We start from the raw sequence: 21,649 nt of genomic DNA on the forward strand, positions 1-21,649 counted from the left end.
AATCGCACAATCATTCACTGCGTATAGTTCACAGGGCACATGCTAAACAGGATCGTGTTTTGTTTGCATTCCTGATTCGTCAAAAAGAATTCTTTTTCTCCGTTTTCGCTCGATATTGAAAATTCTGGCATCGCTAAAAGTTCCGGTGGTTTTGCATAATAAAAGCCTCAATCACGTGTTATGATTGTTCACTGGCATTTGATTGACAGCTCTGACGAAAGGCGAGAGATCCTATTGTTCACCGTCAATTCATTTCTGCAGGGAGATCAGTCTGACCAAGTGGTAAGGTTTAAAAGCTGTTCTTTATTGCCTGTTTTTGCTCTTAAAAAGCGGTGAAAAACACCCAGGTAGTAAGCTAAAGGATTTTTCTTTCGTTTTCAAACGAATTTTGCGGTCTTTTCGGGGGTTTTAACTGATTTTAAAAGTAAGTTTTATGTTGTAACTCTTCTCATGGAAAACCTTGACTGGTTTTAAGGGTGTCACATGTTAATCCTGTTAAAACGGCCTTGTTCGATTCCACATCTTTTCAAAAACTACAGGAATGAATTCTCTAGGCTTTTCACTATCGTAAAAGTTTATTTTCGAACGGAAAAGAGCGAAATTGTGCGCTTAAAACTTGATGCAAACCAAATGTGCTACAAGGAAGCCTACAAAACAAGAATTCACATGGAAGCGAGGTCAAGCATTTCACACACGGCAAGACTACGGTTTCAGTTTTTGTCGCCGTGAATTACACGCCAAAAGCCCCAAAAAGCCCAATTCCTAATCGGCGAAGAGTTTACCTTTTAGTTTTGAAAGTGTTCTATTCGAACAAAACACTGAGAAAGAGTGTTTCGAGTGAGAAACCCGTCTGAAACTAAAAGGTTATTGAATATTCAAACACCCGAAAACAGTTCAAGCGTGGAGGCTGACATTCGCTGATAAAACTTCAAGTTTACGGTAAGCTTGTTAACGCAACGCGCTTTCAGTTTACGCGGAAATGACAATTCTTCACATTTAAAGAATTGTTCTTTCCTTAATCAATGAAATAATCTCGAAAACTATCAAGATTCTTGTCCGAATTAGCGTAAGCGCTAGGCGCTTTTTGGTACCGTGCGCGGGTTGTTACGAAAATAGAGTCTAAATTGATTTCCCTACATTGAATGACAATTTTATCCGCTTTTGTCCGGCGGATTTTCAGGCGATTTTATCCAACTACAGTTTTCCATTTTTAAATGGGATTTTCGAGTGTCGATGTACTTAGTTTACTGGAACTTCTCGTAGCAGAGGCGCTATAAAGGTCGTTTTCGTTTATTAAAACTTTTCCTTTCTTCTCCGGGTGGCCGGCTTGTTTTCGCTTCCAGCCGTGTCGGATGCGAAAAAAGATTTGTCAAAATGCGAATTGCTGTGTTCCGGGAGAAAATTGCCGATGTTTTGGAATCTTTTGGAAAGTAGTGGTTCGTTTTGTTCGCAAACATTCGAAGCATGGTAGTGTTTCCTAGTGTTATCTCAAAATCCCAAACTTGCCTGTTCTAAATTCATCGATTCTGCCCTCGAGCGAATAACGACTGACGCACATTTCACGCAACACTTTAATTTTTTCATGATTCAGAAAAGAAGAAAAAAAGCAATAAAGAAATGTTTTTGGAGTTTCCCTGGCTGCCGGGGTGATCTTTTCACACCAAATTAATTATTTGTCTACGAAGAGTCATTTGTTCTGCGAAAGACTTGTTTTTTAACGGCATTGTCGCTGCGCGATTTGTTTATACTCGTTTGTAGCCGCGACCGCATGTTTCATGACACGGCACTCAAAAAACCTCGTGCCTTGAAATGCTGACAAATATAAATCTATTTTGGAATTTTAATCGCTGTTTAGATCTCTTAAAACCAGGGATATCAAATGCAACTTTGGAGTCTCGACGACTAAACGGCTGTTTTCCATGTAGAAGTGTTATATTTTTTTCGGTGTTTTTATACTCTAAGTTTTTCTTTATTTTGCAAGCGCGTCAAAAAAAGAGATCAAATACAAGGAAAAAGTGTTTCAAACGTAGGTTTCTAACTAGAAAAGTATTGTTTTAACAATATTTTTTAGTCTTTTAAGTTCCAAGAGCTTACTATGGAAATAAGACTGTTTTATTCTTTTTTTTTTTTCATTAAAACATGAAGTGCACACATGCCAAAATGTCACGTGAGAGTTTAACAAAAGCTTCTTAGCACCTGGTATGGAAATGGATCTTTACAATGATGTCTACAATAAACTGTTTGATCCAACAGCTACATGTTTACCCAGTTTAGTAAGAATTCCAAATAACTACTGCAAACAGGGGAGAAGGTACATATACCCAAAATGATATTCATTCAAAAAAAAATACAAATTTAAAATTCACATTATTTTTTTAAGCACTTTGGCAAGACTTACCAAACAAAGCCTAATGCATATATTAGTTACAACAGCAGAGTTTGATTCGTAAATATTTTTCTCTTAATTTTGTTCTCATCAACTTTTGTTGACAGCGATTCTTACTTTAAAAAATGCTTTTGGGTCTCAAAAAGTGTTTTGGCTTGAATTATGAGTGATTACCCCAAGAAAAATAATAAATAAATAGTTGAGGTCTCCATTCAAATGCTAATGTATTAATTAAGTTATTTATTAACAGTGAATTTGGCATACTGCCGCTCTGTATGAAAAGAATAACATCTTTTCATGAACAAATTAGAATATAATAAGGATGAAGCTTATAAGTACTGTTAGGTATGGCTAGATCTTTCAAATAAATGTGTGATATATTTCACCTTATAGAAAAAGTATATTGAAGTACTGTAATTCATAAGGGACGGGGCTAAATTTGTTATTTTGAGCTGTACTGGTGAGCGTTGGTGCTCATAACTTTTCCCTTTTCAGCTGCTGGGTAATTTTACATACTAAGGTGCATGAATTGTCAAAATTGTGGTTCGCCAGGTGTTTGCATGAGGCTTAAATGTAAAGATGCTTTTCATATTAACTTCCATTAATTCTAGAGTTTTTTTTTTTAAAAAAAACCCCTTTTTTAAACATGTTTGAATTTTTTAGGTCAGCTATGAACTTAACATCGGATCCACACTGCTCAAAAATGTCATTCCCAACATGAAAACATTCCTTGTTTGCCAGTTAAAAAGCATTGTTTTTCACATTTTATCTTGGGTACACACACAAATCAAAATTTTGAGATAGATTTTGGACAAGAAAATGACCTATCTCTTTTGACTTTCTGTTTTATTTTTTCCCTCTTCCTTTTTCCTCTTTTCTATCATTTTGTCAGCTGTTGGCTTTCTGTCGAGCTTGCTTTTACTTTAAGAATTTCTGTGATTCAAGCATTTAGAGTATTTTAAGTGTCACTGTGTTAAAGGGTTAAAAAATAAAATAGAAGATCAACTCTACTTGTGTTTGAGCTGTAGCTCATTTATAATCACTATTAATAAGTGAATTTTAGTTGTACTCTGGATCAAGTGGCTCAGGTAGCAAGCTCTAATGATCATGCATGTCTCTTGGTCAATTACCTGTTTCATAGTACTCCCAAAATTTTTTTTAGAACTTTAACTTGCTCTTATTTTATTGTAATAAACCTGTCCAGCATACCAGATAAGTTCTAATTAACGGCAATCAAGTTGCTCATAACAGAAACTGGAACGTCAAAAGATATGACCCTTGTTAAATCTTCAGAAGTTGTCTTGTACATGTAAATTGTTGTGTTTTTGACCTGAGACCTCCTTCTTGTCTATTACTATCTATCACTGAATAAACATAGAATATGGATAACATTTAACCACCGCTTTAATTTTCCAGTTCTTATGCCTTTTTTGCCTCAAGCTTATAAGAATTAACTTCTCACTGTTTTCAGAAAGGACTCATTTGGCATATTAGCAATGAATGGACAGGAATCTGTTGCGATTGCCAGTGTAATGAGCGAAAACTTTGAGCCGCAAGCCAAGAAACAAAGACTCGAAAATGTGGATGCAGACCAGCCAATGGACTTTCAAACTCAGATGCCTTCCAAAAGCCCTGAAGGTATTAAATTATACATTACATTGCATTACATTTACATTAATATTAGAGGGCTCAGGGTTGATGTTTGTGTCCCCCAAGTGCTGGGTTGGGTAGTTGAATAGCCCTTGCAAGGTCGCATGCAGTCATGAATGCAAACAATAATTTAAAATGTTAAATGTAAAATGCACCAGAGATAGAAAAATATTTCCAGATGTTTTGGGGTTACTCCCCTTCTTCAGTGGAAAATGTAAATTCCAGTTAACTGGCATTTACATTAATTGCCCGGGCCAAATGATGATGTGAGTTGATGAGAGTTCAAATTAACTTTCGCTCTCATTTGGCCTGAAACTCTCATGCACTCTCATAAACTCTCATGCGCTCTTGTTGACTTTGAACATGCTCAATTATTTCATGAGAGTCAATGAGAGTTTTTTCTTGTTTGGCCTGCGTTAAAGATCGTCGAAAAGAATTGACAAAAAATTCTTACGAGAGTCAACTCCTATCAACTCTAACCCTCGTTTGGCCCGGGCTTTTACTACAAGTTGTAACTGTTGTCCATTATATTGTAGTCACTCTCTTTTCTGATCATTGGCTATTAATGACTCAGTTATCAGTCATGGTTACCACAAAATAATTGTGGCTCAATCATGCCATATAGCAGCATTATACATGTACAATGATCAGTCGAGATCATGATGCCAAAGTACTGTTTTCTAGATCTGCTTACATTCCTGTTTGATATGCATTTATTATAATTGTACTTTTTTTTCATTCAAAATTCTCAATTTATAATAAATAATTTTTTATTTTTAATTTATTGTTTGTAGATTAGTAGACATTCTGCTGAAAACAATATTTTTTTTGTACCTTTAAGTACACTGTAACATCTGATGTAACTGAACTAGAACACTATTAATTAATAATTGCAGTTAAACTAATAAAAGCAGTGAAATAATTTAGAATAAAAGAGAGCCTCAGGAAACGTGTAAGGTAAATGTTTTGGAGACAGGAAAGACTAGGAAATGTTGTATTGTTTAATAAAAAAATTTTATGTTTTACAGTTAAAAATGAAAATTCAAAACCTGCTGATGTAGCAGGACAAATGACAGCTACCAATCAAGATCAAGCTGAACTCGGCAAGGACAGTACAACAATATCCAGTGAAAAGATCAGCAATCAAATCAAAGAACCTGTGATTAAATCAGAAGGAAAAAATAGTGTGATCAATGGAGAAGTTCATCAAAATAACAATATCCAGGACAGCAAGAGTGCTTCTGTTGATTCAAAAGATTTGCCTGTTGTAAAGAAAGAGAAGAAACCAACTTTTGAGGAAGATGATCCTTTTGCAGCTTTGGATTGGAAAGATGGGATTGCTACTCTCCCAGGTGATTTTGTAGTTCCTACCCTATTAAAGGTCATTGGAGATTCCAAGGAGATACAGGGTCTCTAAAGCCAAAATTTTAAAAGAAACGTATGCGGCTTAACTTGAATTTCCAGAGGCCGGTGGGGGGATTCAAACCAAAAAATGTTCTGTGGGAGGGGTGTGGACATTTTCTAGAGCAATTAACACATTATATTGTATCAATGAGATTTTGTCTGCTTGAGCCAAATGTTATCTGACTGGAAAAGCAGTTTTTTTACCATTTTCCAAAGGGAGCAATGTGCAAAATTTGTCACACAGACTTTGTATGAGTCAAATCAAAATACAGTGGAATCCCTGAATTTTTTGAACCACCAAGGGAATGGAAATTGGTTTGAGAAATCAGAGAGCTCGAGAAATTGGGAGTAAAATTGAAACGTTCAACTGAGAGCAGGACATCAAGGGGAAGGACTTTTAGTTTGAGTTATCTGGAGCCTTGAGAAAACAAGGTTTCGAGAAATCAGGATTTCAGTACAGAAGAACCAAATAATTTAGGGAAGAATTTTATATTTCATCTGAAATACTGGCATCTGACTTACCTGAAAACGATGCTAAACAAAATTTGCGGAAGTTTTTTTGTGGAAGAGCTATAAATAACACATTTTTCCAAAGTTTGGTATTTAGAACTGTATATTCAGTTGCTGTTGCATGCACAGAAATATAATGTTATGTTGGCCATCAGATGCATGGTGTATCTACATGCAGTCTTCATTCATGATGGGAGTAAGTTGACACAAAACAACATGGTGATTTTACAAATTTTAACAAAATGTTTTATTTACCAATTATATTTTTTATCATTCATAATTATTGCTCTCTATTTGGAATTTGGTCCAAATTCATGACATGCTTAGGTCACTTGTCAGATTATCAATATGTTCATGCATGCACATGGAATGCAATATAGGATTAATTTCAGTACAGTGCTTAATTTTATTTAGTGAATTGGTTCAGTTTTTTATAGCTAGAGTTCCTGACCTGGTATAACATCAGTATAAAATTTTGTTATTAAACCAAACTCATTTCTAAAAATAATTCGTGAATAATTTACCTTAAGGAAATTTTGAGTTTTTCTGGCTATTAAAATCAGACCCATAAATTGTCTGGGTTTGATTTTTATAATTAATTAATTATAGAATTTTATTTTTTTTATTTCATTGACTGAAAAAAGTCGTACACATTTTATTATTACCAAAATAACTAAAACATGGTTCTTTTAGATACACAGATCTTTATATATTTTGATATGAGTGGCCGACTGTTGTTCAGTCTGTTTCTGCAATAGCTACCACTGACCCCATGCAGGCGGTTGAACACTCAAATATAAACAAAGTGACTGCACTTCAGTGTCATACTAGGGAATGTTATGACTTGGAATTGTCAATTTTGTTAAGTTATTTTTTTCAATCAGTGGCAATTTTTGTTTTTGGGGTGTGTCGACATGACTTTCTAAATGGTATCTTGGGGTGTAAAAGAGAGGTAAATTTTGGAGGTTATGCTATCTTGGGTTGTGGAGGTGGTGGGGGGGGGGGGGGGGGAGGCGAGGCTAATTCAGTGCTACATTTATGCCTCCTGTCCTTGTTTTGATGATTATGCCACCACAACTCCACCCCCTTTCCCCTTGCCTCAGCCATTATTAATAACCATCTAGCTATAATTAGTGAATGAGGTGTTGCTGCTGACTATTAGGTCCCACAATCTATTTATTATTATTGTGTTTTAATTTTTTAAAACAAAACAACGCTCTTCAGTTTTCAGAAGATGTTTCAATGTTTCAAGCATCATCATCAGCCTTAATCTTATAATTATCTTTTTTCTTTCTTTTTTCACAGGAAGCAATTTGAAGTTCAAGCTGACAGAGTTTGGGACTCTAGAAATAATTAGTACAGTGGAAACAGACAAAGGTGAGATACAGTGGAGTACTCCAACAGAACATCGCAAGTCGACCAGCGAGGAGACTAATGAGACAGCAAAGGAAGGGACTGCAGGGGACAAAAAGGAGTCAAAAGGTACAACCTGAGACATGCCGACCAATGTGTAATTTCTTCTTACAAAGTTTTTACATTATCAAGCAGAGAGGTGGCGAGAATTAAAAAAATAATCAACTTCATATTGTCTTCATATGTTCTACCAAATTATCCCAAGTTACAATAAAAAAATGTATGACAGTCAGTGGGGATATATTCATATAGTAGTAAGCCTTTATTTCAACAGGGTGACTACATCAGCATTTACAATATCATAGGGAGGTATCATGATGATATCATATGGGGAGCAGGGATGGCACAGTGGTGAGAGCGTTCACCTCCCACCAATGTGGCCCGGGTTTGATTCCAGCGTGGTGCCATATGTGGGTCAAGTTGTTGTGGTTATTCTTGTCCTTGCTCTGAGGTTTTTTTCTCCAGGTTCTCCAGTTTTACTCCCTCCACAAAAGCCAACACTCCAAATTCCAATTTGGTTTTCCATGCACATATACGACTTAATGAGCTCCTGAGAGCTCTTCTGTGCTTAGTGGGTAAATAAATTACAATAACAATTATCTCTCAAGTGCAGTTCCAAGCTGAAACTGTAAGATTTTACTCTGCCTTAATTTCCGAGACTGAATAATGATGGTAAAAAGTACACAAAGGCAACATCGGCTAGTTGATGATTGCAATAATCTCACTGCCACTCTGTCAACAAGGATAAATTATTTGGGAATATTCTTGGAAGTGCTAGACTAAATTAACAAAATCAGCTGGATTTTTCAAAACCAAAACAAAAACTTGCTGGGTGGGCTAAAAATGGCTGAGTAAATATGTTTGAAAGGTTATGTCAGGAATTATCTAGTTACTACATGCTTTTGGGTGTGGAACAATGCTTCACCAGTGCAAACAAAAACAATGGTTAATTGAATTAAAGTTTCAACTTTCTTTGTTAGGAACTGCACATCTGAGAGATGCATTACTGTTTGGAAACACCAGTATAGCTTTTATACCATAACATTCTGGTTATATTAAAGCCCCCCTGGTTATAGGCCCATCTTCTTGTAAACAATAAAATACATCAGGTTATAAGCCCCCCCCCCCCCCGGATATAAGCCCCACTCTGCTGGATGATAATACTGAAGTACAGAACAGGGCTAAATGTTGCTTTATTATGAATTTTTTATGTTTAAAACGTATTTCGATCAACATTGCTGTGGCTCGTTTCGAAATATGCACTTATAAGCCCCCCTGGATATACGCCCCTCTGTTTATTAGCCCATCCAAAACCCCTTATAAAGTTGTAAAAACCCGGGGCTTATAACTGGAATTTTACGATATGTCCAATGACTTTTCTCACAGGTACCCCCAAGAAAGCGGCAAAGGGACCCCCTGGTGATGTGCTGTGTTGTGAAGTGTGTGGAAAGTACGGGCTGCGACGAGATTTTTCTGCATCCGGGAGGTTTTGTGGCCTGTCTTGTGTGGGAGTCTACACGGGAAGACGAAACAAGGGCAGGGAGTTTGTGCGCAAGGTCAAGACTGCTGACGGCAAGATCGTGAAAAAGAAAAAGAAGGGCAAAGGAAAGAAGATCGGAATGGCGGAAAAACCAGCTGGCACAGCTAGTGTAAGTAGCAATCTTAAAACCATCTTCCTGCAAGCTACATATACAGAAAGTGAAGTCATTTTTTTGAGGGAGGTTATACCTGAATTTGAATGAAATTTTAAGGTGTTTAAAAAATAAAAAAAATTGGAACACCACCAGACAGTTGACCCCCACGCAAAAGCTCTCCAGGGGGCCCGGTTGTTCAAAGCATGATTAAGCTAAGCCAGGATTAGCGTGAAATTTGATTTCAATTTTATATAATTTCGTTGAGGTTTTCTGTTAATATTTTCTGTCCCACAGTTTTGACATGGACCAATCTTAAACTTAACAAAATATTAGCTTTGATGAACCCTTTAAAACAAGAGAAATTAAAATCTTGATCATCTTTTAATCCTGGGTTAGCGTTAATCGTCTTTCGAACAACCCGGCCCAGGTTATCAGGGGACTGTCTGTTGTCCGTCTACCTATTTTTAACTATAAATTTCTTATTTTAAAATCTTCAATATTTCTTATTTCTCTGAAATTTACTAATCTTTTGAGAAAAACTGTCTTCTCCCAACATCCACCAAAATAACCCAAACATTTTCAAAACACCGATAAACATAGAAATGTAATTGAATAAGTTGTATAGAAAAAATTAAAAAAAAAAAAGATTTTTTGTTTTTTTTTTTTTTTTTATATGGGATAATGAAAGCGTTTTTGGATTTCTTGAAATGCGAACGAGATATTTCCGTTTAACCCATGTTAAAAATTAAAGCGGTGAAAAAAACGACCTTCAGGTGAAATCCTGCCTTTAGTGCAGGTCATGGCAGCGGTTCTTGTGTTGAGTTGATTTTTAAGAAGAGCTAATGAGAAGGTTAAAAAATGCGTGGCGGTTTAGGTGGTATAAAGGTTTTCCTCTTGGCTCGTTCTGCCGTGCGTCCTAGCGAATTTGTACCCTTCCCAGTCCATACCCTTTAGCGAATTTGGACACCTTAGGAGCTCCAAAAGCCTCCTTCGCAGATGTTTTTTGGGCTCGTCACGCGTTTCTCCCCCAATGAACGTCTGCGAAGGAGGCTAGGCTCCAAATTGCTGGGTGTTGTAAATCCGCTTTGGCACCGGCTCGCCGGCTGCTCTTTTGCGCCTGTGTTTCTTAGCCGGCAAAAATTGATTTCTTTTTTAAGCGGATTTAGATAGGACAACAACAACAGTCTTAGTCTGCGAGTGGGGGCTGGTTTGGCGTTTTGAAAGGCGGCTGTATTCGCAAGATATATCAGTCAATTTCAAGTTCGACTACTCTGTGCCAGTTCAAATTTCAATGAGGAAAACTAAAAGCAATGTAAATGTCTTTATTTTGTCTTCACTGACACGATGCTTCCTGTTTCAGGATACCGCGGCACCTGTCCAAGATGCTGCTCCACTCATGGGCAAGTTTAAACTCAAAGGCAAAGGAGAAAAACACAAAATCAAGGCAGCCAAGCAGCAAATCTCTATGGAACCCTCCAACCTGATGAACGGAGAAGACGGTAAATAGCGCGAAGTTATCCAAATGATAAATCAAATAAATAAATAAATCGACTTTGTTTTGCGAGGGTTGCACATAACAGTCTTGTGACTGACAAACCTGTGGCCCTCGGATTCCTGATCGAATTAGAATTTTAAAAAGCCAACACGTCTTAAAAGACGTGTTGGCTTTTTAGGGTGCTTAAGCAATCCCCCAAATCACTTGGTTTACATTCGTTTAGGCTTCATCGTTACTCGGCTGTTGTGAAGACAAGGAGAAAAAAATCCTGTTGTCTTATTTTGAAGTGCACAGCTGCTTGTTTTCGTAAATATTCTCCATTACTGAGTCTACGCTCACGCTAAGCTAGCTGTCAGGATGAAATTTCAGAAAATGTCATTTGATTTGTTATTAGGCACCCATCAGGCAGACTGAATTTCGGCGCCAGCTTACGCCTTCATCGCGCGCTCTCGAGAAGAGACGTCTGAACCAAGTAACCACAAATGCCGTCTTCTGGGGAGCGCGCGACCAGAGGAAGACGTATGAAATTCAGGCTCCCCATCAGGAACATTTATTAGTATTTTTCTCCCCTCCTCCACCTTTTGCTGAGGAATCAAGCGTTATCCCAGCTTTTCTATCGCTCGACACAAATCTCGTACCATACTATAACCAGAGCTACAACTAAGGTTCTAACTCTTCAGTGTTTGTTTTATTTTGCAGTTCCTTATGACTCCACAAAACCGTTCGTATGGTCGGAATACCTTGCGGCTTGTGGTGCTAAAGCAGTCCCTAATATTGTATTCAAACAGGTTTGTAGCAATAGTTACTGTTCAAACTGCAATAAAAAAAAGCTTTTTTCTCGATTTAGCTTTCTAACGCGTGTGTTTTCTTCATTCTAAATACCAGGAGACTAAAAGTACTAATGCCAATTTTGTTTTAAAAGTTTTTTAAATTTTAAATTTGCCTCATTTTGTTAGAAGTATCGTATGGCCGAGCCTTTCTCCCTGTTTAAGGTTTAGACTAGGTTTCCTTCCCTCTCTCGTTTCGGATCTTTATTCCTCTCCGACTGAGCTTGGTTTTCCTTCTGCAAAGAGTTGGTAAACTAATCTACCTAGTGGTATTCCCCTTAAGATATTTATTGTTAGACTCGGCAAACAGCCCTTACAAATTATCGAGCGAAAATAAAAATATAAAAAAGCAAGGCGGGGCAATGGATGCCCACGCAAAAAGAAAATGCCATTTCCTCGCTCGGAGTTCATTTTTCTACCATTTTGAACCATCAGGAAAAAAAATCATCAGGAAAAAAAAAGGCCAAATTGACCAACTGTCTCAATTGTTGTTACTTTTTGTTCCTTCAGGAGAACCCGTCGCTGGATGTATTTCCGAAGCCAAATCACTCGTTCAAGAAGGATTACAAACTGGAGTGCATTGATCCTAAGCACCCCTCCTATATCTGTGTATGTACGATAGTCAAGGTGAAAGGAGCCCGCCTCAGGCTTCACTTTGATGGTTGGTCTGAGAGTTACGACTTCTGGACAAATGTGGATTCACCCTTCATCTTCCCCATGCACTGGTGCGAGAAATACGGCCAAGTTTTACATCCGCCAAGAAGTAAGTTCTTTTAGTTAGTCTTGGGAACAAACCCGCGCAGTCTTCGGCAGTCCCCTTGAAACTAGCCTGCGTAGCTGGCGGTTTTGTTGGGGTTTAATTAAAGTGCTTTGGGGGGTTTTTTACACAAGCAAGCGGTGAAGCCGCGAGTGGCTTGAGGAGAAGGATATTTAGACTAGAAGTGTTCTTGCTTGTGTGCGCTTTAAACCCCAACAAAACCGCCAGTCTTTGGCAGTCCCTTTGAAACCCGAACATTTTTCCACCGACAGTTTTAAGCTCCTCCAATTTTACCTCTCCAAGGGGGAGAAAAATTCACCCAAGTGTCTTTCGACCGCGAAAAGCGGACGATGCAACAACAGAACCTTCTCCGATTAAATCATCTAAAAGTTTCCCACCTGAATCCGCCCAAACAGCCGAGTCACTTGTGCAAAGGCCGTTACAAAAAGGGGGGAAAAGGTGTAACATGAGTTTTTGTAAGACAGACGAAATCCAAGACCTCAGTCTACGATCTTTTAATGTTTTACTTGCTGTGATCAGTGAGAAGGCGAAATTGGGTTGAGCATGAAATAATCGTTGTAATTCTCTTTGTTTTATTTCTCCACTAAAGGTTTTACAAAGCACGAGTTCAACTGGGAAAAGTATTTGAAGAAATGCGGCGCCAAGGCGGCCCCAGAACATCTTTTCAGAGAAGTAAGTGAAGCAAAAACTGGCAAATTCTATGGTTAGTTTTTTTTAAAGACTTTGCTAATCAATCCCTTTTTACGTATATCACAGGTTCAACCGACGTTACACGGGTTTAAAATCGGCATGAAGCTAGAAGCTGTGGATCGCAAGAACCCGGATCTGATCTGTGTTGCCACGGTAACAAACGTGATTGGCAACTATTTCTTGGTGCACTTCGACGAGTGGGACGACTCCTATGACTACTGGTGTCAGGATGATTGCCCATACATCCACCCAGTGGGGTGGTGTGCGGAAAATGGCAAGAAGCTCAACCCGCCAAATGGTAAGTTGCGTGCAGGTCTGGTACCCGTGTCTTTATAGAAGGTAATTAAGCAGGTGGCGTCGATTATTTTTTCTCAACGCTTGCACCTATCGTTCCGTTTGTTGGAAGACAAGCTTTGTGGACTGATTCTATGTTCCATCAAAGTATGTCATATTTACAGACGCGCGATTATGAAGTTTCAATTCTGGTTGCAACGTTGACGCTCAAATTGCATTTATACTGCACGACAAATATCGTCTGTTTGAACGGACTTTTCGGTGTCTAAAAAGCTTGAGCCACTCTCAGATTCATCTCCGTCCCTTTCATATGGAAGCGCCCCCCTCCCCCAAGGGTAGAGATCACAAATCTCTACCTGTGAAAGACTGGGTTGCCATTGATCCCTTACAGTCAAACGTTCAATACAAGTTTTGCTTACTGATTGTCATTTTTCTTTCAAGGCTTGTGCGGAGGATTCTGTGCTAAATGAAGACAATATCTCATTATTGATGGTTTTCTTTATTCTCATAGCCTGTCTCCCAGTGCCTAACAATATTCTGATATTGTATGAGGAATTAGATTTAAACCATTCTTGTGAATAAAACCATTTAAGTTATGGCTCAGTGGTTATTGATCGTTCTTTCCTATGTTAGATGACGAAGTGTACACATTTCAGTGGGAGCAGTACCTGAGGGACACTGGCACTGTGGCTGCATCTCCGGATCTATTTAAAAAGGTCAGCTAACATTTTTATTAGACAACGATGCAAGGATGTATTTTAACCTCTTTCTCGGCCAACTGTAGTCTCGATCATGTTTGGGAGTCTGGGAACGAACATGACAACGGTGAAGTGCTCGTTCTCAAATTTCCAAGTATAAAGCCGGGGCTAAACGTTCTAACATGTTGCATATCATTTGCTGATTCAACATTGTTAGAGCTCTTAGCACCCATGTTAGATGACGTTTGTTCAACAATGCTTTATAAATATGATTGTTCGTTGACGTGTAATATTGTTGGAAAGCCAGCTAAATGCTTCAACATTGTTGAATGTGGGACAAAATGTGTGATCAAAATCTTACAGTTATTTAACAAAAAATGTTGAACAAACGTCATCTAACAAGAGTATTAAACGTTCTAACATTGTTGAATCAACAATTGTTATATAACCATGTTCAAACGTTTAGCCGGGACTTAACGCGGGAAGCAAGAAAGTTTACAACATAGAGCGTAACACTCTATGTTGTAAACTTTCGCCCGAAAATCCCGTTGTCCCGATAAGCTGCCCGTCGCCCCCACAAACTGCCCCTGGGTCTCCGAGGAATCGCGGGAAGTGAATGTCCCGCGAAGTAGGATCTAAGAAGAGCTGTTTTTAGACAGAAGCGAGAAGTGGACTTTCGGGACTTATTCAATGTCTGTAAAAATAGCATGGCAAACACAACAATTTTTTTCGCAAGTCAGTTGAAGTCTTGAGCAATTTATACGGAGAAAAGATTGTCTCTGTACAAAGTTATATTAAGGAACATCAGCAAACAACGCATAATTCTTCGTTTTTGAGTGTTTCGCTTTCTCTATCTTTTGTAGCTCTCTTATTTCCTTTCCTTTTTTCCCCTCTTTCCGTCTCTAGCGTCCCAAGCCGAGTTTTAAGCCTAGCGAGAGACTGGAGGCTGTAGACAAAAGGAATCCTTCTCTAGTCAGAGCAGCGAGAGTAGCGGCATTAGAGGAGTACCGAGTCAAGGTGCATTTTGACGGCTGGGATGACATCTATGATGACTGGTTTGATGCTGACTCCTGTGACTTACACCCGGTGGGGTGGTGCGATAAAACAGGACATCCACTGGAGACCCCCCTGAGTGAGTAACTTCCGAGGAAAGTGTTTATATTGTGTTGGGTGGGAAGGGAGGGAGGGAATGGTTTTCCTCTTCTTGATGTTAGTAAAAAAGAAAAACAAAGTGCGGGAAGGTTCGTTGTAGCCTGTAGATAAGGGCACAGTGAACATATCAGTAGGAAACGGCGCTTACCCAGTACAACTCAAACATAAACGCAACGGAAAATTGACAACAGAAAGTGACAGTTATTTGTGATAATTACAAAGTTCGTGGCTAGTGTGACGCAGTGTTTCGTCTTGGCCAAGGGACTGCGACTCTTCAGAGACCTATTTTCTGCTAAGCAAACTCGTTGAGCATCGCATTCAAACTCTCGTTTTTAAACAAAATGATGGCAGCAATCTCGTTGAGCATCGCGCTCAAAGTCCCAACTGTACAAAATCACGAGTGAAAATTGACAATAGGAGTTGACAGTTACTCGTAATACAGTGGAACCTCGATTTAACGAACCCATATAACGAAGTCCTCGATATAACGTGTAATAACAAAGTTCGTTGCTCGTCTGACTCTGCGTTTCGAAAATTCAAACGTATATTTCGGTCTTTCGGGGCCATCGTCAACATGGTGTTGCTGACAACTTAGCTTGGCATAAGACAAATGTTTACAATATAAACTGTAGGTGTGAACTGTGTTTGTGCTTCATGCGTTTCGTTGCATCGCGTTGCGTTACCGTTATCCATAAAGCCACCTGTCACGTCTTTCACTCCTATCCTTTCACCTTAGTTTCGTGACGTGACCCCCAGACCCCAAGGAGACGTGACAAACCCCAGGTTACACAGTCCTAAAATTTCTTTAGTAGGCACTTACGAATCAGAAGTTTGTGTTTTTCTTTTCAGCTACACGTGAAAAGATCTCAAGCGCGGCCTGCCCCACTCCTGGATGTAAGGGCATTGGACACGTGAAGGGTGCTAAGTATTCCACCCATCATAGCACATTCGGCTGTCCTTACTCACTGCAGAATCTGAACAAAGACTCTTGCCTCGTCGATCGACTCTCCAATAATTCCATGACAGAGGAATCCGACTGGTCATATGCTTCTAAACAGAAAACTACTGGAGTCAAGGAAGTCAAACGTAAGTCAGTCTATGTGTTACCTTTGTTTGTCGGTTTTACTTTGCGTTTAAGGAACTGTGTCACGGATTTAAGCCAAATTTTGACACAAGAAAATGGCCATTAAATTCAGAGAAATAAAAAAATAACCTCTTAAAACAGTGAAGGAACATTTCAATAGCACAGCAAATACAAAAGAAGGTACGGATGGACAAAAATTGAAGAAGATTAAAACGGATTGCGATATGGGTTTTTGGAAAACTGTTGGGCTGAACAGTTGTCAAAGATAATCTCGTTTGTTTGTAACTTTGAATTACAACGTCCGCGAGACATTTTGTTTTGTAACGAAGCTATGGTTTTGTCATTTAGATCCATAGAAGGAATTTCTTGCTAACATAAAGTTTTAAAACGAGTATTGGAAAACTTTATAAAATACCTTATTGTTACTTATTTTCGCGAGAACTTTTTTTTGGAAAATTGAAGTTTTTTGGGTTTTTTTTTTTTTTGAAAAAATTTTTTTTTTTTTCTCCTCTCCCCCTCCCCCTTTTTTTGGGGGGGGGGGGCAAAAAAAAATTAATAAAAAATAAATAAAAAAAAAAAAAAAAAAAAAAAAAAAAAAAAAAAAATCAACTCAGCCGTGAACAGTTCTTCTTCTTTTACTTTTTATTTTTCTTCTAGCTGAAATTCCTCCAAGTCCGACTGTAGAAGGCGTGTGCCCGACCCCAGGATGCGACGGACTGGGACACGTCACTGGGCACTGGAAGACACATTACACGTAAGTTACAACTGGATTTTTAGTTTCTTCTCCTTCTTCTGAGCGCGTGTGAAAGAACTATCCTTTTCTTACCCAAACCACTTCGAGACTTCGTAACACACTTTTTGTGGCTTCGCGCCAGTCACGTGTATTTGCTTCGCGTTTTGATTGCTTCACTGGATTGTCTGTGTCCTTTGTGATTGGCTAGAGTGTTTACTTTGCCTTTGGTTTTACGACACTCAATTGAAAATCGCACTCCTGTGTTTTGGTCTAATGATGATTAACCGTAATTACGTTGTTGTTTCATTGCTTAGATTGTCAGGCTGCCCTAACAACGAAGCAAACCAAGCCAAGATCTTCCCAAAACATTCGAACAAGTCTCCAGTCAGCAAGAAGAACCCACACCTCTCCCCCACAGCCATCAGTCCTCAGTCGGTCGGTGCTGGCATGAAAGGATCTGCTGCTGGAAGTATCATTTCTACGCGGAGCTCCGCCAGGTGTGTATTACTGTAAATCTTTACCATCCGCCCACCCTCCTAAGCTTCTTTCTTTGGATTGTAGCCGGGGAGGTACGGGGCCTAATAGATAGGGCGCTGGACTCCGGAACGAGCGGTCTGGGTTCGAGCCTTGGCCGGGGCACTGCATTATGTTCTTGAGCAAGACAGTAAATCTCATAGTGCCTCTCTACACAGGGACGGCGGAGCGGGGGGGTTGGGGGGGGGGGGTTCCCCCCCCCCCCCCTTTTCAAAAAAATTATAATTTTTTATATAAATATCCCCCCCCCCCCCCCCCAACACTCCCCCCCCCCCCCCCCCCCCCCCCCCCCCCCCCCCACCCCCCCCCCCCCCCCTACACCCAGGTGTACAGAAAGGTAGTGGCAAATTAAATGCTGGGTGGTAACTTTGCGGTGGAATAGCATCCCGTCCTGGAGGGGGTGGGGTAGAAATACTTCTAGTGTTTTGAAACTGGGTTTTAGCGCCGGCCGTATGGGCCACTTGGTTCGAACGCAAACTAAAACATTTTTCTCTTTTCTAGGAAAGGGTTTGTGAAAGAGGAGAAATACCACGGCTGTCAATATAGATGTAAGTCATTTATATTTGCACACTCTAATGATAATCATTCCGTCAGTTTAGTTCAGTTTGTACTCCAAAAGGTATAAAAATAGTTGTGTGCAGTTCTAGTTCTTGTGTAGTTCTTGTGTAGGACACGCGTTGCGCTAAACTCCATATCGAGAAGCCTGCGCTTCAGCCCTGGCCAGGGTCACTGTGTTATGTTCTTGGACAAGACACTTAACTCTCATATTGTCTCTCTCCACCCAGGGCCGGGTTGTTCGAAAGCTGATTAACACTAACCCAGGATTAAATGTAAATCAAGAGTTCGATTTCTCTTGTATAAAAGTGTTTTTATTGCTTACGTTTTGTGGAGTTTGGGATTAGTTAACGGCAAAACTGAAGGGCGGAAAATATAAACAGAAAATCTCACTAAAAGGCTGTAAAGCTAAAATCAAAATTCGCGCTAATCCTGGATTAGCTTAAGGTGGCCCGCGGTTTCCGAAGGTGTTTTAAATCGCATTTTGGGGAGACCGTAACCGATTTTGATTTTGAGCGTAAAAACAAATGTTTAATAAAAAGAAAATTGGAACAAAAAACAGGAGAATTAAGCACTAATTACTTTTTTAATAAAAGTGAATTTTCGCGAGTAGTTTTTCATGCTGACCGATAGTGAGAGCACGATCGTGGGAATTGTGCAAGTGAGATTAGCTAAAAATTTATGTGTGTATTTTTGCAGTGTTACCAACGGTTTTTTTGATTGATGAATGTGAAAGTTAAACAGCTAAGTGACAGAAAAAATGTTGTGCGAGTGAAAATTTCATCGAATACAACTACCGATTTCTTATGAGAAATCGACACACGATCAGTGTGAGACTGACACCGCGTGCGTGAAGAACCCTCGTCTTCCATGAGCGCGACCCCAGGCCGCGAGTGACGGGCAGGGAAATGAGAGAAGGGGGGGGACGAGGAGAAAGACACGCAAGAAGGGAGAAGGACCGACAAGCAGAAAGAAGAGGGAGACGAGAGCGGAAGGTGAGGAACGGGCGGGGCGGAGGGAGGAGCACATTGAAGACACAATCAAAGACGGCGGCATCCCCAAAACGATTTAAAAAAGCACCTCGCACCCGGAATAGCCGCGGGCCACCTTAATCGTGCTTAGAACAACCCGGCCCAGGTGTATAAATGGGTGTAAGCGATATAATGCTGGGGGCACCCTGCGATTGACTAGCATCCCATCCAAGGGGTAGCAATTGGCTTTTTCCAAGTTGTGTTTTGCCTCTGTACCAGAACGAGTCTTCGTGCGAAACCATTCATATAAAAATTTGTTCCACCTGCATGTTTATTTTCATGCCAATCCAACTTATTTTCATATTTAAATTTTGAACGAGGACTCGTTTTGAAACAGAGGCAAAGCTCAACTTGGAAATGGTCTACCGGTAAAATCGTTATCGTAGCTGTTCTCTTGGATTGACACGTATAGGAAAGATTTCATGACAAGTTAGCCGGAAGAGCGTCTGCATCACGCTATCGTTATGAAAATTGCGTTACAAGTTAATACAACGTGTGCGTCACGCAATGGCTTTTGTTTCCACAGATGCAGACAAGGCAGTTCAGCACGCCTCGCCCTTCTCCTTTCCCTGGCCGCTAGGAAGTCAGTTTTCCATGATGGGTCTGAGCGAGCTGAAGGCAGCCATCAGCTTAGAGAATGACTCTGTCGCCTCAAGTGAAAGACAGCGAATGATGAAGTGGACTGTTGATGACGTCATGAGTCACGTGCGTTCCTTGGGTTGCACGGAACAGGCCAAGATTTTCGGAGATCAGGTGAGTCAAGTGCTTTTACAGAAACGATGAAGGACAATATTGCTTAGTCTTAAAGGGACTGTATCACGGATTTTAGCCAAATTTAGGCGTGGAAAATGACCACCAAATTCAGTGAAATATGAAAAAAAAAGCATAAAAAACAGTGAAGGGACATTTCAGTGACACAGCAAATAGAAAAGAAGGTACGGATGGCCAAAAGTGACGAAGATTGAAGCGGATTGCGATATGGGTTTTTGAAATATTGTTCGGTTGAAAATTTTTTAAAGTAAATCTCGTTTGCTTGCAACTTGAAATTATAACGCCTGGGAGACACATTTGATTGCAATGAAGCTATGGTTTTGCCATTTAGATCCAGAAAAGTAATTCTTAGCAAAAATTAATTTTCATAGCGAGTATTTGGCAAAACTTAATAAAATAAACTTAATTCAGCCGTGACACAGTCCCTTTAAGATACGTTTTGGCGTTTTCTGCTCCTCAAACCTCCCCCCCCCCCCTCCCCTCCCCTCCTAGTATACATTGTCACAAGTTGTTTTTTCCACATTTGAGGTGGGGGTTCATGTGAAAGCCGTTTTTCTACCGTTTTAAGTGGGTTTAATGCGAATATCTCGTTAGCGTTTCAAGCAATCCAAAAACTCTCTCTCTTATTTCACAAATCTATGTCTGGTGATGTTTCAAAATTTTCTTTCTACTTTCCTTTCTTTAAACCTCCTAGAATTTCACAAAAATTCACATTAACCCCCGCCTTAAGCTGGGGGAGGAAACTTATTGCAGCAATTTTGACGCGGATTGTAGCCCGTGGTTTGACTTTCAGGACAGCGATTAACGTACGGTTTTTTTTTCTCTTTTAGCAAATTGACGGTGAAGCGTTCCTTTTGATGACACAGAACGATATTGTCAACATTTTGAAGATCAAGCTTGGGCCAGCGCTTAAAATATTCAACACCATTCCAAAGCATTGATGATTTAGAACATTTTCTCAATTTTCTACCATTATAGGATCTTTATTAGTACTCTTTTCAATACATTGAATCGTCGTCAATATTTCCAACAACGATGTGGATTACGATGGACTTCCTTTACTTACGCTTGCAAAAGACCTTTACAAAATGCGAAGAACTTTGCGCCGAGTATGATTATAATCTAGTGCTGGCAGAGAAGATAGATTGATCACAGAGTCGAACTTTGTTGGTGATACATCTTAACTCGAGCTAAATGGATAGAAGAAGGTAGAAGGAAGATGTGTTTTTTTGCGAGTGAAGGCTTTCGTGAAATCCAGACGCGCAAACTGTGAAGAACCTCAAAAGTCATTGGCCGTTTTTAACTAGAACGAGTACCCGCTAGACGAGCTCCCAAAAATTTTGTCCCGTGGGGGGGGGGCAGAGGCGTCAGACGAGCCCAGGATCGCGACGAGGCTCGTCAGACGGGTCCGCGTGCCCGCTTATACTAGAGACGCATAACCTGACGATGTCCCCTCAGAGGTATATTTGCTCCTGGGGTTTTGTAGATTGAAATTATGAGCTAGGCAAGTTTTTTTCCTACGTAACATTCGCTAGCATTTGAGTTTCTCATTATTCAGATACACACAATTAACATTTCAGTTTAAAACACACCGAATAGTAAATTATAGTTAAGATTTCTGTTTAATGGGGCGAAGTTCATATTCTTACCTTTTGCGTTGTATGAATATCAAAGAGAAAAGCTTGCACGGGAGTGTTGGGTAGCCTATTACTCATTTCACTCACCTTACGTAATTTTCGTGTATTTAAATTAAATGTACGTCAAATTATTCGAGGGAAAAAGTATTGTTTCCGGTCGCAAACTTTCTTCAACTTTGACTACGCCTGCGGTTTATCGTACCGCAATTAACCAGGTTACTTATTAGAAGTACAAATTGAGCATCGTCATTTCGGAATGATGACGTATCAACGCTCGGAGAGACTCATGCTTGTGTCTGATTGGAGGATTAGAATCGGGACAATCTTCGGATGCTCCTCGAGTGAATTTGCCAAATATAATTCTTATTCCCTC

General features: G+C 39.7%; 2 protein-coding genes across 3 annotated transcripts in view; one reads left to right on the plus strand and one right to left on the minus strand.

Annotated features, from left to right (window-relative positions):
• The window catches only part of LOC144646393 (ubiquitin-protein ligase E3B-like), a 195,084-nt gene that overhangs the window by 149,384 nt on the left and 24,051 nt on the right, over nt 1–21,649 (minus strand). The window lies entirely within an intron of this gene.
• Nucleotides 228–20,945, plus strand: LOC144646395 (lethal(3)malignant brain tumor-like protein 4). 2 transcript variants are annotated; one of them, XM_078505960.1, is made up of 18 exons: nt 228–282; nt 3,858–4,024; nt 5,065–5,388; nt 7,256–7,432; nt 8,750–9,012; nt 10,358–10,496; nt 11,192–11,280; nt 11,830–12,082; nt 12,687–12,769; nt 12,854–13,085; nt 13,715–13,797; nt 14,686–14,911; nt 15,781–16,017; nt 16,673–16,769; nt 17,063–17,245; nt 17,784–17,830; nt 19,395–19,621; nt 20,470–20,945. In XM_078505960.1, exons 2-18 carry the CDS (start codon nt 3,883–3,885, stop codon nt 20,578–20,580), a joined length of 2,913 nt encoding a protein of 970 aa, XP_078362086.1. In that variant the 5' UTR covers nt 228–282; nt 3,858–3,882; the 3' UTR covers nt 20,581–20,945. The 2 variants fall into 2 exon arrangements, with proteins under 2 accessions (XP_078362086.1, XP_078362087.1); XM_078505961.1 differs by lacking the exon at nt 228–282 and adding an exon at nt 701–939.

This window comes from Oculina patagonica, chromosome 3 (assembly GCF_052425735.1).
Source record: "Oculina patagonica isolate OP01 chromosome 3, crgOcupat, whole genome shotgun sequence".
NCBI lineage: Eukaryota > Metazoa > Cnidaria > Anthozoa > Scleractinia > Oculinidae > Oculina > Oculina patagonica.